We start from the raw sequence: 16,326 nt of genomic DNA, 5'->3' as shown, positions 1-16,326 counted from the left end.
AATTAGCATTTACTGGAGGTCCTCTGTATGCCAGGCACTTTACTAAGCTCCGTAGAAAGGTTTCCACTCCTCATAGCATCCCGTTTGGGTGGAGAAACTGAGGCACAAAGAGGTTAGTTAATTTGCTAGGCAGCCTGACTTCAGAAAGGCCTATTACAGAAGCCCTCTCAAGAATCTCCTTCTGGGCCAGCGTGGTGGCTCGCACCTGTAAGCACTTTAGGAGGCCGAGGCAGGTGGATCTTTTCAGGCCAGGAGTTCGAGACCAGCCTGGCCAACATGGCGAAACCTCATCACTACTAAAAATACAAAAATTAGCCAGGAGTGGTGGCGCGCATGTAATGGTCACCGTGATTGTCCCAGCCACTCAGGAGGCTGAGGCACGAGAATCGCTTGAACCCAAGAGGCAGAGGTTACAGTGAGCTGAGATCGCACCACTGCATTCCAGCCTGGGTGACAGAGCGAGACTCTTAAAAACAAACAAAAGGCCAGGCGCGGTGGCTTAAGCCTGTAATCCCAGCACTTTGGGAGGCCCAGATGGGCAGATCACGAGGTCAGGAGATCGATACCATCCTGGCTAACACGGTGAAACCCCGTCTCTACTAAAAAATACAAAAAAACTAGCTGGGCGAGGTGGCGGGCGCCTGTAGTCCCAGCTACTTGGGAGGCTGAGGCAGGAGAATGGCGTAAACCCGGGAGGCGGAGCTTGCAGTGAGCTGAGATCCGGCCACTGCACTCCAGCCTGGGGGACAGAGCGAGACTCCGTCTCAAAAAAAAAAAAACAGAAAAAAAAAAAAGATAACTCCCGGGTGTGTGTTGGGGGTGGGAAATTGTCAAAACAAAAACAACCAACCAAACAAAAACAGTCCGCAACTCCCTAGTTTCCCAGAGATGCCCCCTGCGGCCCCAAGCAGCATGGTCATTTTCTGCATGTGACTTCTCACCCCTTACTCTTCCTCCGCAGCTCCCTAGGGTACATCCCCCTAATGAGGGTGGTGCAATCAGTGCGACACACGACGCGGAAATCCAGCACCACGCTGCGGGAGGGTTGGGTGGTTCATTACAGCAACAAGGACACGCTGGTGAGTGGCCGGGGCGGGGCCAGGTGCGGGGCGTGAAGGTTGGAAGAGGGGCGGCTCAGCTTGAGTAGGCGGGGCTAGGTGGGTGGGGCTGAAGCTAGGAGCGGACGGGCCAGTAGTGGGCTGGGCCATGCTGGAGGCGGGGCTTGAATTAGAAGCGTGGGTTATAAGGGTGGGACTAGGGGCAAGAGTTAGGGAAGACACGGGGCTAAGAGCAAGGTTATGGGCGGGGCTAGAGTTAGGGGAGGAGCTTGGCTGGAGGAAGAGGGCTAAGTGGAGGTGAGTCTGGGGTTAGGGCGTGGGGGCTGGGCTAGGGTTAAGGCTAGGAGCGGGGCTAGGGTTAGGGCGTGTGTGGGGGGGGTGGGACTACGGCGTGGGGGTAGGTACTAGGGTTAGGGCGTGCACGTGGTGCTCCAGGCACCTGGAGCCCCAAGCAGCGCCACGGGACGGGACCGGGACTGGGCCGGAAAGTCTGGCGGTTCACGTGACTCTTCAAACATCTTTGCAGAGAAAGCGGCACTATTGGCGCCTGGACTGCAAGTGCATCACGCTTTTCCAGAACAACACGACCAACAGATACTATAAGGTAAGCCTCCGGGCTTCCAGCTCCCCTGGACTTCCCGCTGTGCCCACAAACTTCCCCACACCTCCTCCTACCCCCGGTTACTCCAGACAGATCCTGCAAATCACACCCTCTGCCCACCCCCAGCCTCCCTGCTTCCAGCTCATCAGCAAGAGCTGTCCATCCGATTCTGGCCCCACCACTTTCCAGCGCGGGCGACCCGGGCAGGTTCCCTACTTCTCAGTGCCTCACGCTTCTCACCTGTAAATATGCCTCAAATGCTAATACCTCAGGGCTGGTGCTAGAATTCAAAGAGCCAATCCACTAAACCAATCGGCTTAGGGCGTGGTATATTAAGCTCCCAGTACTTCTAAGGCTGTTCTCACTATTCCTTTATTTTTTTATTATTTATTTATTTTTTGAGATGGAGTCTCACTCTGTCGCCCGGCTGGAGTGCAGTAGCGTGATCTCGGCTCACTGCAACCTCCACTTCCCGGGTTCAAGCGATTCTCCTGCCTCAGCCTCCCGAGTAGCTAGGACTACAGGTGAACGCCACCTCGCCCAGCTAATTTTTGTATTTTTATTGGAGACGGGGTTTCACCATGTTGGCCAGGATGGTCTCGATCTCTTGACATCACGATCTGCCTCCCGCCTCGGCCTCCCAGAGTGCTGGGATTACAGGCGTGAGCCACGGCGCCCGGCCTCGCTATTCCTTTATAATTAATGTATTGCATTACGTGTGTGTATTCGTCACCACCTCCTGTGCCCACGCCGTGTCCCAGCCACTGTCTTCCACTCGGATGGTTGCAGCCTTCTCCTTGCAGGGTCCTTGCTTCTGACCTCAACCTCTGTCATTTCCCCCCTAGTAGCCAGGGGAGTCTTTATTAAAACCCTCAAAACCCCCCAGTGGCTCCTATTGTCTTACAGTAATAAAACCGGGACTCCTGCTGTTACCTGTCCTGGAGTGTCTTCCTTGAACTTTCCATGGCTGGTTCCTTATCATCTTCCCATTTTGCTCAGACCACACCATCTAAAATACTGTCCTTGGCCAGGCATGGGTGGCTCATGCCTGTAATCCCAGAGCTTTCAGAGGCCGAGGCGGGAGGATCACTTGAGATCACGAGTTCGAAATCAGTCTGGCCAACATGGTGAAACCCTGTCTCTACTAAAAATACAAAAATTAGCGGGGCGTGGTAGCGGGTGCCTATAACCCCAGCCACTTCGGAGGCTGAGGCAGGAGAATCGCTTGAACCTGGGAGGCAGATGCTGCAGTGAGCTGAGATCGCGCCACTGCACTCCTGCCTGGGCAACAGAGCAAGACTCCATCTCAAAAAAAAAATAAAATGCTGTCCTCACCGTCCCCCCACCCATGTGTCCATGTCATCACCTGGTTTTATGGGCTACCTAAGTCATTCATTCTTTTCTCCCTCCTTCCTCCCTCCCTCCCTCCTTCCTTTGTCCTTCCTCCCTTCTTCCTCCTTTGACACGTTTCCCACCCCATGATCCCTGCGCCTTCTGTCCCGCCTGGGTCCCCTCAGCCTCCTTCCTGGTTCTCTGTCTCCATCTCATTCTATTCCATCTGCCCTCCGCACACAAGCGGATAATGCTCAAAAGCCTTCGGTGGCTTCCTGAGGCCGTTGGACAAAGCCCAGGCTCTTCCTTGTGGCCTGCGAAGCCCTGTGTGGCCTCATTTCCTCCATTTATTATCAAACATTTATTTAGTTTTGAGACGGAGTCTCGCTCTGTCACCCAGGCTTAAGTGCAGTGTCGCATTCTTGGCTCACTGCAACATCCGCCTCCCGGGTTCAAGTGATTCTCCTGCCTTAGTCTCCTGAGTAGCCAGGATTATAGGCATGCCACCATGCCTGGCTAATTTTTGTGTTTTTAGTAGAGATGGGCTTTCACCATGTTGGTCAGGCTGGTCTCAAACTCCTGACTTCGTGATCCGCCCGCCTTGGCCTCCCAAAGTGTTGTGATTACAGTTGAGAGCCACCGCACCCGGCCCATTTATTTATTTTGAGACAGGATCTTGCTTGTCTCCCAGATGCAGTGGCATGATCATGGCTCACTGTAACCTCTGCCTCCCTGGCTCAAATAATTGTCCCACCTCCCCAGTAGCTGGGATTACAGGTGCGTACCACCACACCTGGCTAATTTTTGTATTTTTTGTAGAGATGGGGGTCTCATCATGTTGCCCTGGCTGGTCTCAAACTCCTGGGCCAGCGATCTGCCTGCCTTGGCCTCCCAAAGTGCTGGGATTACAGGCTTATGGCACCATGCCTGACTGATTTTTAAATTTTTTGTAGAGCTGGGGTCTCACTATGTGGCCCAGGCTCGTCTTGAACTCCTGGGCCATCTGCCCTCCTCGGCCTCCCAAAGTGCTGGGAGTACAGGCATGAGCCACCACGTCCAGCCGTCAAATGTTTATCAAGCTTTTACTGTGTCCAGGCACCGCCATGTGATGGGAATACAGCTTGGCGTTTGAGCACAGCCTTTCCTCAGGGCCTTTGCACATGCTGTTCCCCTACTCTTTGCCAGATGACTTCTTCTTACCTTTCTGGTCTCTGCTTCAATATCACTTCTGCCAGTAATTAGTATTATTATTATTTTTGAGATGGAGTCTCACTCTGTCACCTAGGCAACAGTGGCGCGATCTTGGTTCATTGTAACGTCTGCCTCCCAGGTTCAAGCAATTCTCCTGCCCCAGCCTCCTGATTAGTTGGGATTACAGGCACATACCACCACGCCTGGCTAATTTTTGTATTTTCAGTAGAGACGGGATTTTGCCATGTTGGCCAGGCTGGTCTCGAACTCCTGACCTCAAGTGATCTGCCCGCCTCGGCCTCCCAAAGTGTTAGGATTACAGGCGTGAGCCATCGCCCCTGGCCTCTGCCAGTAATTATAAAAGAACAGTGAGAACAGGCTTAGAATTACTGGGAACTTGTCTAACCACTCTGCAAACCAGGCCCATCCCCATCAACATGGATCCTGTGTATCCTTCTGGGTAAGCAGTAGAATTCCAGGGTCTGCCTGGTATCCTCACCTGTGCTGGTTCCGCATCCTGCAGGAAATTCCGCTGTCAGAAATCCTCACGGTGGAGTCCGCCCAGAACTTCAGCCTTGTGCCGCCGGGCACCAACCCACACTGCTTTGAGATCGTCACTGCCAATGCCACCTACTTTGTGGGCGAGATGCCTGGCGGGGCTCCAGGTGGGCCAAGTGGGCAGGGGGCTGAGGCCGCCCGGGGCTGGGAGACAGCCATCCGCCAGGCCCTGATGCCCGTCATCCTTCAGGACGCACCCAGCGCCCCAGGCCACGCGCCCCACAGTAAGTCCTCCCACCCCGGTCCTTGAAAGAATAGGTCTAGATGGGTGGGGCAGGATTCTGGGGAATGGAAGGGCCAAAGAGGGCCCTTGGGCAATGGTGGGGTTGAAAACATGGCTTCTGGACTCAGCAGGCCTGCGTTCAGACTCTATTAATCATGCCTGTTAATCCCAGCACTTTGGGAAGCCAAGGAAGGAGGATCACTTGAGGCCAGGAGTTCAAGACCAGCCTGGGCAACATAACGAGATTCCATCTCTACAAAAAATAAAAACAATTAGCCAGGTGTGGTGGCGCACTCCTGTAGTTCCAGGTACTTGGGAGGCTGAGGCAGGAGAATTGCTTGAGCCTGGGAGGTTGAGGGGCTGTAGTGAGTCGTGATCGCACCACTGCACTCCAGTCTGGGTGACAGAGCAAGACTCTGTCTCCAAAAAAGAAAAAACAAACAAAAAACACAAAAATCCACAACAAATCTCTGTTAAGCTCCTGGCCTGATATGTGGGCTTGGGCATGTCACTTCCCCTCCATGAGCCTTGTCCCAGGTGCTGATAAGTCCTCATGCACTTACTGAGTGCCTCCTCTACGCGGGACAGTGCTGGGGACCCAGTGATCAGGACAGCCCAAGACCTGCCCTCATGGGGCTCAGAGTCCAGTAGGGCAGAATACCTGTCTTCAGAGAGTGATAGTCCAGGGTGGGCAGGGTTGGGACAAGGGAGCCAGGGAGCTGGAGGGGCCCAGAGGGGTACCTGACCCAATCTGGGTGTATAGGAGGGCTTCCTGGAGGAGGTGACATCTGAACTGAGACCTGGAGGCCGAGGCAGGGTGAGATGTGGGAAAGAAAATGAGATCTCATTTTAGGCAGAGGCAAAAAGTGATGAAAGAGTACCAGGTTCCCACCCTCTGGAGCTTATAATCCAGTGTGGGTTACAGACACTGATCATTAACCCATACAAGCAACGAGTGTGATACAGAACATTTGCGACAGTGATCCAGCTTGGTTCTAGGAGTGACATTTGAGCTGACACTTGAGGATGAGGAGGATTTAGCTAAGTCTAGGATGAAGGAAAGAGTTTTCCTGGCAGGGGAAACAGCACATGCCGAGACTAGAAGGTAGAAGAGAGCTTGCTGTATTTGAGGCCCAGCAAGGAGGCCAGTGTGTCAGGAATAGCATGTGGGGGGTTGAAGTCAGAGGTAGATGAGGGCCTAGGCCATGCCTTTTAGACCATTTAAGGAGCTCAGGCTTCTTCCTCAGGGCACTGGGGAGCCATGGCAGAGTTGTGAGCAGAGGAAGGATAGGGTCAGCCTTGTGCCTCAGTAAGACCCCTCTGGCTTCTCTGTGGGAGGTGAATAGGAGGGGCACGATTGGGGCAAGGAGACCAGGGAAGGGGCTGTGGAGTGAGGACCCAGAGTTGGAGGGCGAGCAGGGGCCTAGACTGGTGGAAGAGAGAGACAGTCAAGTGGCAGAAAGATCCGGATTTAGAAATATCTGGCTCTGGTTGGGTTTGTAGGGGGACAAATTCAAGGGAAGACGCAGGAGTCAGTCTGGGCTTTCCCTCCAAGACTCGGTTTCCTTCTCTGTATATTGAGGTCAGTCTGCCTCCCCTGGTGCTGAGATCCTAGGGTAAAATGCTCAGCAAAATCATCCGTAACGTCACTCCTTTAGCCACTCAGTACATCTCATTTACTCTTCCTGGTGGCCCTATGAGGGAGGTCCTTTTATTATCCCCATTTTCTAGATGAGGAAACCGAGGTTCATAGTGGACAAGTCACCAGCCTGAAGCTGCATGTTGTATCGAACATTGGATTCAAATCTGGGTGGCCTGACTCCCAAGTCTGCCTTTGCAGGTATAGGTGGAGATAATCCTGAGCCTGGAGTCCCCTCACCTCTCTCTCTCCCCTCTCCCCAGGACAAGCTTCTCTGAGCATCTCTGTGTCCAACAGTCAGATCCAAGAGAATGTGGTGAGACTCCTGCCCACACATGATGCCCTCCCTTCCCACAAACCCTCCCCAGCTCTCTCAGCTCCTTGACTCCCCCTCCCCGATTTCCATTTGCACCCCTGACCTGCCCTGTCTTCACCCTGCAGGACATCGCCACTGTCTATCAGATCTTCCCTGATGAAGTGCTGGGCTCAGGGCAGTTTGGAGTGGTCTATGGAGGTGAGGACACTTTAGAGCTAACCCAGAGGGGGCCTGGGGCTGGGGGAAGCTGCTGTAGCCCAAACCTTCCTTTCTGATTGGTCACATGCTCACCTCCTATGTTGATTGGGTTAGAAAGCTAGATCCTAGGTGGACTGGTTGTAGGTTCTTTTCTCACTGGGAGAAACCAATGGACTCTCCTCCTGTTGTAAATAGGAAGCGTAAATTCAGCACTCTGATTAGTCACAGAGGTAGATTTTGATTGGATGGGGAAGGTAGATTCTGCATTCTGATTAGCCACAGAGCTAGAACCTAGATTCTGATTGGATTGCAGTATAGATTCTGCATTCTTATTGGCCACAGAACTAGATCCTAGATTCTGATTGGATAGGAGGATAGATTCTGCACTCTGGCCACAGAGCTAGATCCTAGATTCTGACTGACTAGGAGGGCAGATTCGGCATTCTGATTGGCCACAGGCTAAATCCTAGATTCTGATTGGATTCAAGGGGTGGTAAATTTTGCACTTTGATTTGTCACAGAGCTAGATCCTAGAGCTGGATAGGACAGGGAGGGTAAATTCTACACTCTTGGAAGTGTAGAATGCGGGTGGAGATAATTCTGAACCTAGAGTCCCCTCACTTTTGTCTCTCCCCTGTCCCCAGGACTCTTATGGGCCCCACAAAACTAGATGCTAGATCCTGACTGGTTATAAATCCAGTTTCCCATGTTATACATTCTCTTCTTTGGAGCTTTGTTTTTTGCTTTCCTTGTTTCTGCCTTTACTCCCAAAGTGCACCTCTGCTGGCCTTTTCACATATCTCCTGGGGCCTCCAACTCTGCCCAACTCTGACTGTCTCTATGATGGAGGGGCAGAGGTCAGCAGAGGTGGAGATACTCCTGCCAAACTGGGTGGTCTTGCTCTCTCAACCCCCATCTGTCTGACTCCCTGCCCAGGAAAGCACCGGAAGACAGGCCGGGACGTGGCAGTTAAGGTCATTGACAAACTGCGCTTCCCCACCAAGCAGGAGAGCCAGCTCCGGAACGAAGTGGCCATTCTGCAGGTAAGCACCAGGCCGCCTTCCCTTTCTGCTGCTTCCTTTCACGGGCCAGCTGACACAGTGTGTAGGGGTGGTCAGGGAAGGCTTCCTGGAGGAAACCATATGCATGTTGAGACTGAAGAGGAGGAGAAGGTGTTCTTAGCAGAGGGACCAGCCTGTACAAAGGCCTGGTGAGAGGGAGCATGAGGTTTTCTAGAAAGGAGGTACTGGAAGATGAGGCCAGGGAGGAGGGTGAAGCCAGACCCTTGGGACTTTCTCCCGAGGGTACTGGGGAGCCACAGAAGGCTTTTGAGCAAGGGAGGGGCAGAATCAGGTGCATACTTGAGGAAAATCCCTTGGGCTGCCATCTGGAGGGTGGGTGGAAAGGGAAGTGACTGTAGCCAGGAGGCTGAGTGGGGATCTGGGTGGGAGAGAGGGGTTAGACCAGGATAGGACTGGGGAATGTGAGAGGGGGTATGGATTTAAAAGATACAGACACGCAGAGCTCTCCCCATTTCTCCAAGCTCCCGCTCCTCCCTCCTGCAACCCTGGGCCTCCACCAGAATTTCAGGATGTAAAGATGCTTCTGGGCCGGGCATAGTGGCTCATGCCTGTAATCCCAGCACTTTGGGAGGCCGAGGTGGGAGGATCATTTGAGGCCAGAAATTTGAGACCAGCCCGGCCAACATGGTGAAACCCCATCTCTATATTTAAATAGAAAGAAAAAAAAGATCCTTCTGGGCACCTGGCAGGTGGGGTGGAGGTGGGCCTGTTCTGTCTTGGCCTGTGGGAAGCCCCCTTCCCTCCCCGAGTGCCAACACCCCAGGGACATCCTTCTCCTTGTTTGTCATCCTCCTGCTCCCATACCTGACCCTTTGGGGTCTGAGTTCGTGGGCGACCTGGGCCCTGACCCCGCTCCCCACCCTGCAGAGCCTGCGGCACCCTGGGATCGTGAACCTGGAGTGCATGTTCGAGACGCCTGAGAAAGTGTTTGTGGTGATGGAGAAGCTGCATGGAGACATGTTGGAGATGATCCTGTCCAGTGAGAAGGGCCGGCTGCCTGAGCGCCTCACCAAGTTCCTCATCACCCAGGTGCGCCATTCTGCCCGCTGCCACCCACCCCTCCCCATCAGGTGTCGGCTTAGAGAGGCCCTCTATGCCTAGGGGGTCAGGAAGACACTGGCGGGAGTCACGATAGGAGATAATAGAAACCATAATCAGGCCGGGCATGGTGGCTCACGCCTGTAATCCCAGCACTTTGGGAGGCCAAGGTGGGCAGATCACGAGGTCAGGAAAACGAGACCATCCTGGCTAACATTGTGAAACCCCGTCTCTACTAAAAATACAAAAAATTAGCCGGGCGTGGTGGCGGGCGCCTGTAGTCCCAACTACTCGGGAGGCTGAGGCAGGAGAATGGTGTAAACCCAGGAGGCAGAGCTTGCAGTGAGCTGAGATCACGCCACTGCACTCCAGCCTGGGCGACAGAGCAAGACTCTGTTTCAAGAAAATAAATAAATTAATAAATAAAAACCATAATCGTACAAGAGTAATAATAACCATAATATAAAGAATAAGCCAGGCACAGTAGCATGTGCCTGTGGTCCCAGCTACTCAGGAGGCTGAGGCAGGAGGATCACTTGATCCCAGGAGTTCTGCGCTGATCAGTTGTTCTCATTAAGTTCGGCATCCATGCGGTGACCTCCTGGGAGCGGGGGACCACCAGGTTGCAAAGCAGCCCAGGTTGGAAGCAGAGCAGGTCAAAGCTCTTGTGCTGAGCAGTAGTGGGATCGCATCTGTGAAGAGGCACTGCACTCCAGCCTGGGCAACATAGCGAGACCTGTCTCTAAAAAGAAAGAAAAAAAAGAAAAATAATAGAGTGACAATAACAATTAAAAATAGTAAAGAGTAGTCTGGGCGCGGTGGCTCATGCCTGTAATCCCAGCACTTTGGGAGGCTGAGGCAGGCGGATCACCTGAGGTCAGGAGTTTGAGATCAGCCTGGCCAACATGGTGAAACCCCATTTCTACTAAAAATACAAAAATTAGCTGGGCGTGGTGGCGGGCGCCTGTAATCCCAGCTACTTGGGAGCCTGAGGCAGGAGAATCGCTTGAACCCGGGAGGCAGAGGTTGCAGTGAGCCAAGATCGTGCCACTGCACTGCAACCTGGGGGACAAGAGTGAGACTTCATCTCAATAATAATAATAATAAAGAGTAATAATAATAGAAAAATAATAGACTAGTAGTAATGATAGCTACTTTTACTATAAAAAAAAAAAAATGATCAGTCAGGCTCCCTGGACCTGATTTGACTCATCTGGTAAAAAGGGGAGTCAGGCATGGTGGGGTACACCTCTAATCTCAGCTATTCAGGAGGCTAAGGCCAGAGGACTGCTTGAGCCCAGGAGTTTGAGACAGCCTGGGCAACATAGCAAGAGCCCATCTCAAAAACAGGCTGGCTCATGCCCATAATCCCAGCACTTTGGGAGGCCAAGGCAAGAGGATCGCTTGAAGCCAGGAGTTGGAGACCCGCCTAGGCAACATAGTGAGATCCCATCTCTACAAAAAAAAAAAAAAAAAAAAAAAAGAAGACCTAGCTGGATGTGGTGCCTGGTAGCACAAGTCTGTAGTCCTGGCTGCTTGGGAGGAGGGAGTGGAGAGGATCTCTTGAATCTAGGTGGTCAAGGCTGCAGTGAGCTATGACCATGCCACTGCACTCCAGCCTGGGTGACAGAGCGAGACCCTGTCTCAAAACCAAACAATAGAAAAAAGCGTCAAGGAGCCCTTTTTCTCTCATTCATTCATTCAGTTGGTCAACAAATACTCCCTAGTCCATCCTCTGTGCTTGGTGCCTTGCTAGGCAGTGCTGAGGACACAGGGATGACCAATACAGCCCCAGCCTTAGACAATGATCGCTCAGGTGAGCAGGGCCAGGACAAGGGAGGCTGATAATGGTGATGATAAATAATGTGGTCACTGACATTTACTGAGCACTTACTATGTGCCAGGCATTCTTCAAACTCATTTAATCTTCATAGTAACCTATGTAGGAGGTGCTGCTATTCTCACTCCCCTTTTACGGTTGAAGAAACTGAGGGTCAGAGACATCAAATAACTTGTCCAGAGTCACATAGCTGGTGGGATTTGAACCTAGGATCTTTGCTTTTAACTGGTGATGTCAAACTCATTTGTGTTACATTCAGACAGATTTTCCTTGTGTGCCTGTGCTTTTTGTTTGTTTTTTTTGAGACAGGGTCTCGCTCCGTCACCCGAGCTGGAGTGCAGCGGTAAAACCATGGCTCGCTGCAGCCTCGACTTCCCGGGTTCAGGAGATTCTCCTGCCTCAGCCTGCTGAGTAGCTGAGACTACAGGGATCAGCCATCACGCCCAGCTAATTTTTATAAAGACAGGGTCTCGCTATATTGCCCAGGCTGGTCTTCAACTCCTGGGCTCAAGTGATCCTCCCAACTGGGCCTCAGCCTTGCAAAGTGCTGGGATTACAGGCATGAGCCACTGTGCGCAGCCTCTGTTCTGATTTCTTTTTTTGGGAGGGCACATTAGATTCTTATCACTTATGTTGTTCAATGGTTTTATCCCAGTATTTGTTTGCCTCTTTATTTTATATTTAGCTTTTATTTAGCATAGGGTTTTATTTTATTCTATTTTTATTTTTTTTTTGAGACAGGGTCTCATTCTGTCATCCAGGCTGGAGTGCAGTGGTGTGATCATAGCTCACTGCAGCCTCAAACTGCTGGGCTGAAGCGATTCTCCTATTTCAGTCTCCTGAGTTAGCTGGAACCCCAGGCATGAGCCACCATGTCCAGCTAATTTTTTTTTTTTTTTTTTTAATGTTTTTGTAGAGACAAGGTCTTGCCGTGTTGCCCAGGCTGGTCTTGAACTCCTGGGCTCAAGTGATCCTCCCATCTCAGTCTCCTGAGTTAGCTGGAACCACAGGCATGAGCCATCACACCTGGCAATTTTTTTTTTTTAATGTTTTTGTAAAGACAGGCTCTTGCCATGTTGCCCAGGCTGGTCTCGAACTCCTGGGCTTAAGTGGTCCTCTTGCCACAGCCTCCCAAAGTGTCCGGTTACAGGCGTGAGCCACTGCATCCAGCCTGCCATAGAGTTGAACTTTTATGATGTTAAATATCCCCTTTTGTGGTTTCTGTGTTTCACATCCCTCCTAGAAAGGCCTTTCCTTCTGGTTGGCGCCTTGTCTTCTTCTGAGACATCTCTGTGGGTCTCAGAGTCATCGTTGCTGTTTCCTTTACCCTGGCCCAGCACCCTTATCCTCTCAGGCAGTGTGCCTGTTTGTCAGGCTGGCTTATGGGATGGGGACAGAAATCCCCTGATGCAACCTCATCCAGACCTTATTATTTATTTATTTTTGAGACAGAGTCTTGCTTTGTTGCCCAGGCTGAAGTGCAGTGGCACGATCTCGGCTCACTGCACCCTCCGCCTCCTGGGTTCAGGTGATTCTCCTACCTCAGCCTTCCGAGTAGCTGGGATTATAGGTGTGTGCCACCATACCTGGCTAATTTTTTGTAATTTTAGTAGAGATGGGGTTTCATCATGTTGCCCAGGCCGGTCTCGAACTCCTGACCTCAAGTGATCTGCCCGCCTCAGCCTCCTAAAGTGCTGGGATCACAGGTGTGAGCCTCCGCGCCCGGCCACATCCAGACTTCAGGTGTGGAGAGGAATCGTGGTTCTCACAGGTGGCTGCTTGCAGCAGCTGAGGGGGTTTCTCTTTCCGGCCTTCGTCTCTTCCTCTCTTTTTGCCTGCTTGCTCTTCTTTCTCTCTCTGCAGATTTCTGCTTTCTGGGCTCTTGCCTGCTCTACACCCAAGCCCTGTGCTAAACCCTTTACCTCATGAGCTTATTTAGGCCTCACCACCATCCTATGAGGTAGGTATTGTTATAACCCCCATTGTATAGATGAGGAAACTGAGGCTCAGGGAGATAGCTGTCTCCCTCGAGGTCACAGCCGAGTAGCTTTCCAGCCAAGATTTGAGTCTGGATCTATCTAGCTTCCAGTCTGGATCTATCTAGCTTCCAAAGTGCCCTCTTTTTTTTTTTATTTTTTTGAGACGAAGTCTCACTCTGTCACCCAGGCTGGAGTGCAGTAGCACAGTCTCAGCTCACTGCAATCTCTGCCTCCCAGGTTCAAACGATTGTCCTGCCTCAGCCACCTGAGTAGCTGGGACTACAGGCGCGTGCCAGCACACCCAGCTAATTTTTGTATTTTTAGTAGAGATGGGGTTTCACTATGTTGGCCAGGCTAGTCTTGAACTCCTGACCTCGTGGTCCACCCACCTCAGCCTCCCAAAGTGCTGGGATTACAAGCATAAGCCACCGTCTCTGGCCAATGGTTTTTTTTGTTTTTTGTTTTTTTTGTTTTTTTGAGACGGAGTCTCGCTCTGTCACCCAGGCTGGAGTTCAGTGGCACTATCTCAGCTCACTGCAACCTCTGCCTCCTGGGTTCAAGTGATTCTCCTGCCTCAGCCTCCTGCGTAGCTGGGAATACAGGCACACGCCACCATACCTGGCTAATTCTTGTATTTTTAGTAGAGATGGGGTTTCACCATGTCAGTCAGGCTGGTCTTGAACTTTTGACTTCGTGATCTGCCCACCTCGGCCTCCCAAAGTGCTGGGATTACAGGCATGAGCCACCATGCCCAGCCTAACCTGCCCTCTTTATTCACATGAACTGGGAGAAAATCAACTGACAAAACCTGGAAATGGGCCGGGCGAGGTGGCTCACGCCTGTCATCCTAGAACTTTGGGAGGCCAAGGTGGGTGGATCACCTGAGGTCAGGAGTTTGAGACCAGCCTGGCCAACATGGTGAAATCCCATCTTTACTAATAATACAAAAATTAGCCAGATGTGGTGGCGCACACCTGTAATCCCAGCTACTCAGGAGGCTGAGGCACAAGAATCGCTTGAACCTGGGAGGTGGAATTTGCAGTGAGCTGAGGTCATGCCGTTGCACTCCAACCTGGGCAACAGAGTGAGACTCCGTCTCAAAAAAACAACCTGGAGATGACATACAACACATGCATCTTTCCAGCTTGGTCTCCCAGTCTGTAGAATGAGGAGTTTGGCTGGGCAGGGTGGATCATGCCTGTAATCTCAAGGTTTGGGTAGCTGAGGTGGGAGTATCATTTGAGGCCAGGAGTTTAAGACCAGCCTGGGCAACACAGCGAGATGCCATCTCTACAAAAATTTTTTTTTTTTTTTAAAGAAAATCAGAATAAACACAAGTATTTAAATTCTGAGACATAGATAATAATTGCAGTAGTACAACACTGTGCTTCTGGTGTACTTGGCATTTTGTTTGAGAGAATCAAGAAATATGATTCTCACAGATAAATGGTTACAAATGATAATGTTTTTTTTTTTTTTTCTTCCACTCAGCTTACCTTGTCATCATAGGAACAGATACAGCAGGAGAAGCTTTATTTAAGAGACACACACAAATATATTTACCAATAGGCCATCACAAAAATAGTAACTAATAACAACAACAGTAACATCTAACATACAGTGGTTAGCTATCCTAAGCGCTTTACATGCATCTTTAGATACGCTTTAAACCTTATAGCAACCTGTGAGGTCGGTACTCTTTTTTTTTTTTTTTGAGATGGGGTCTCGCTCTGTTGCCCAGGCTGGAGTGCCGTGGTGCGATGTTAACTCACTGCAACCTCTGCCTCTGGGTTCAAGCAATTATCCCGCCTCAGCCTCCCAGGTAGCTGAGATTACAGGCTCGCGCCACCACGCCCGGCTTATTTTTGTATTTTTAGTAGAGATGGGGTTTCACCATGTTGGCCAGGCTGGTGGGTGGGTACTATTATCACCCCCATTTTATGGATGAGGAAACTGAGAGCCAGAGAGGTGAAGAGACTTGCCCAAGGCCGTAAGTTCGTAAGCATTGAGCCAGGTTCTCCACCTGGGCAGGGCAGATTGGCTCTAGAATCTCTCTGCCTCTTTTTTTTTTTTTTTGAGACGGAGTCTCGCTCTGTCGCCCAGGCTGGAGTGCAGTGGCGCGATCTTGGCTCACTGCAAGCTCCGCCTCCCGGGTTCACGCCATTCTCCTGCCTCAGCCTCCCAAGTAGCTGGGACTACAGGCGCCCACAACCGTGCCCGGCTAATTTTTTGTATTTTTAGTAGAGACGGGGTTTCACCGTGGTCTCGATCTCCTGACCTTGTGATCCGCCCGCCTCGGCCTCCCAAAGTGCTGGGATTACAGGCGTGAGCCACCGCGCCCGGCCTTTTTTTTTTTTTTTTTTTTGAGACAGATTCTCGCTCTGTCGCCCAGGCTGGAGTGCAAAGGCATAATCTTGGCTCACTGCAAACTCCACCTCCCAGATTCAAATGATTCTCCTGCCTCAACCTCCCAAGTAGCTGGGACTACAGGTACCCGCCACCACGCCCAACTAATTTTTGTATTTTTAATAGAGACAGGGTTTCGCCATGTTGGCCAGGATGGTGTCTAACACCTGACCTCAGGTGATCCACCTGTCTCAGTCTTCCAAAGTGCTGGGATTACAGGCTTGAGTCACCGCACCCAAAGTTTTTTGTAAGGATGAAAAATATTTTTTTAAAAAATGGAATCAGGCTAGGCGCAGTGGCTCATGCCTGTAATACCAGCACTTCGGGGGGCCAAGGTGGGTGGATCACGAGGTCAGGAGTTCAAGACCATCCTGACCAACAGAGAGAGCAACCATCTTTACTAAAAATGCAAAAATTAGCTGGGCATGGTGGTGTGCGCCTGTAATCCCAGCTGGTCAGGAGGCTGAGGCAGGAGAATTGCTTGAAACCAAGAGGCCTTCTCAAAAAAAAAAAAAAAAAAAAAAAAAAAAAAAAGCTGGGGGGAATCAAAGCCTGACATAGTGGCACATGCCTGTAGTCCCAGCTATTTGGGAGACTGAGGTTGGATGATCACTTAACCCAATTAGTTTGCGGCTGTAGCAAATGATACTGCACTTCAGCCTGGTGACGGAGGGAGACTCCATCTCTTAAAAAAAAAAAAAAAAGGGTGAGGTGGGGTGGCTCACGCCTGTTATCCCAGCACTTTGGGAGGCTGAGGTGGGTGGTTCACTTGAGTGCAGGAGTTTGAGACCAGCCTGGGCAACATGGTGAGACACTGTCTCTACAAATACAAAAATTAGTCAAGTGTGATGGTGTGTGCCTGTAA

The 16,326-nt window shown here is 51.3% G+C and overlaps 2 protein-coding genes across 4 annotated transcripts in view; one reads left to right on the top strand and one right to left on the bottom strand.

Moving 5' to 3' along the window:
- SAE1 (SUMO1 activating enzyme subunit 1) overlaps nt 1-16,326 on the bottom strand; it is a 549,006-nt gene that overhangs the window by 521,269 nt on the left and 11,411 nt on the right. The gene's annotated exons all lie outside the window — the stretch shown is intronic.
- Nucleotides 1-16,326, top strand: part of PRKD2 (protein kinase D2) — a 44,004-nt gene that overhangs the window by 18,892 nt on the left and 8,786 nt on the right. For all 3 annotated transcript variants that reach the window (XM_050772066.1, XM_050772067.1, XM_050772069.1), the window contains 7 exons: nt 962-1,079; nt 1,585-1,662; nt 4,706-4,964; nt 6,866-6,918; nt 7,044-7,116; nt 8,053-8,159; nt 9,066-9,227. In XM_050772066.1, coding sequence (XP_050628023.1) covers nt 962-1,079; nt 1,585-1,662; nt 4,706-4,964; nt 6,866-6,918; nt 7,044-7,116; nt 8,053-8,159; nt 9,066-9,227 — 850 coding nt within the window. The remainder of the gene's footprint in view (nt 1-961; nt 1,080-1,584; nt 1,663-4,705; nt 4,965-6,865; nt 6,919-7,043; nt 7,117-8,052; nt 8,160-9,065; nt 9,228-16,326) is intronic.

The sequence above is a fragment of the Macaca thibetana genome, chromosome 19, assembly GCF_024542745.1.
Source record: "Macaca thibetana thibetana isolate TM-01 chromosome 19, ASM2454274v1, whole genome shotgun sequence".
In the NCBI taxonomy this organism is placed as follows: domain Eukaryota; kingdom Metazoa; phylum Chordata; class Mammalia; order Primates; family Cercopithecidae; genus Macaca; species Macaca thibetana.
This window is presented reverse-complemented; position numbering and strand designations above follow the sequence as displayed.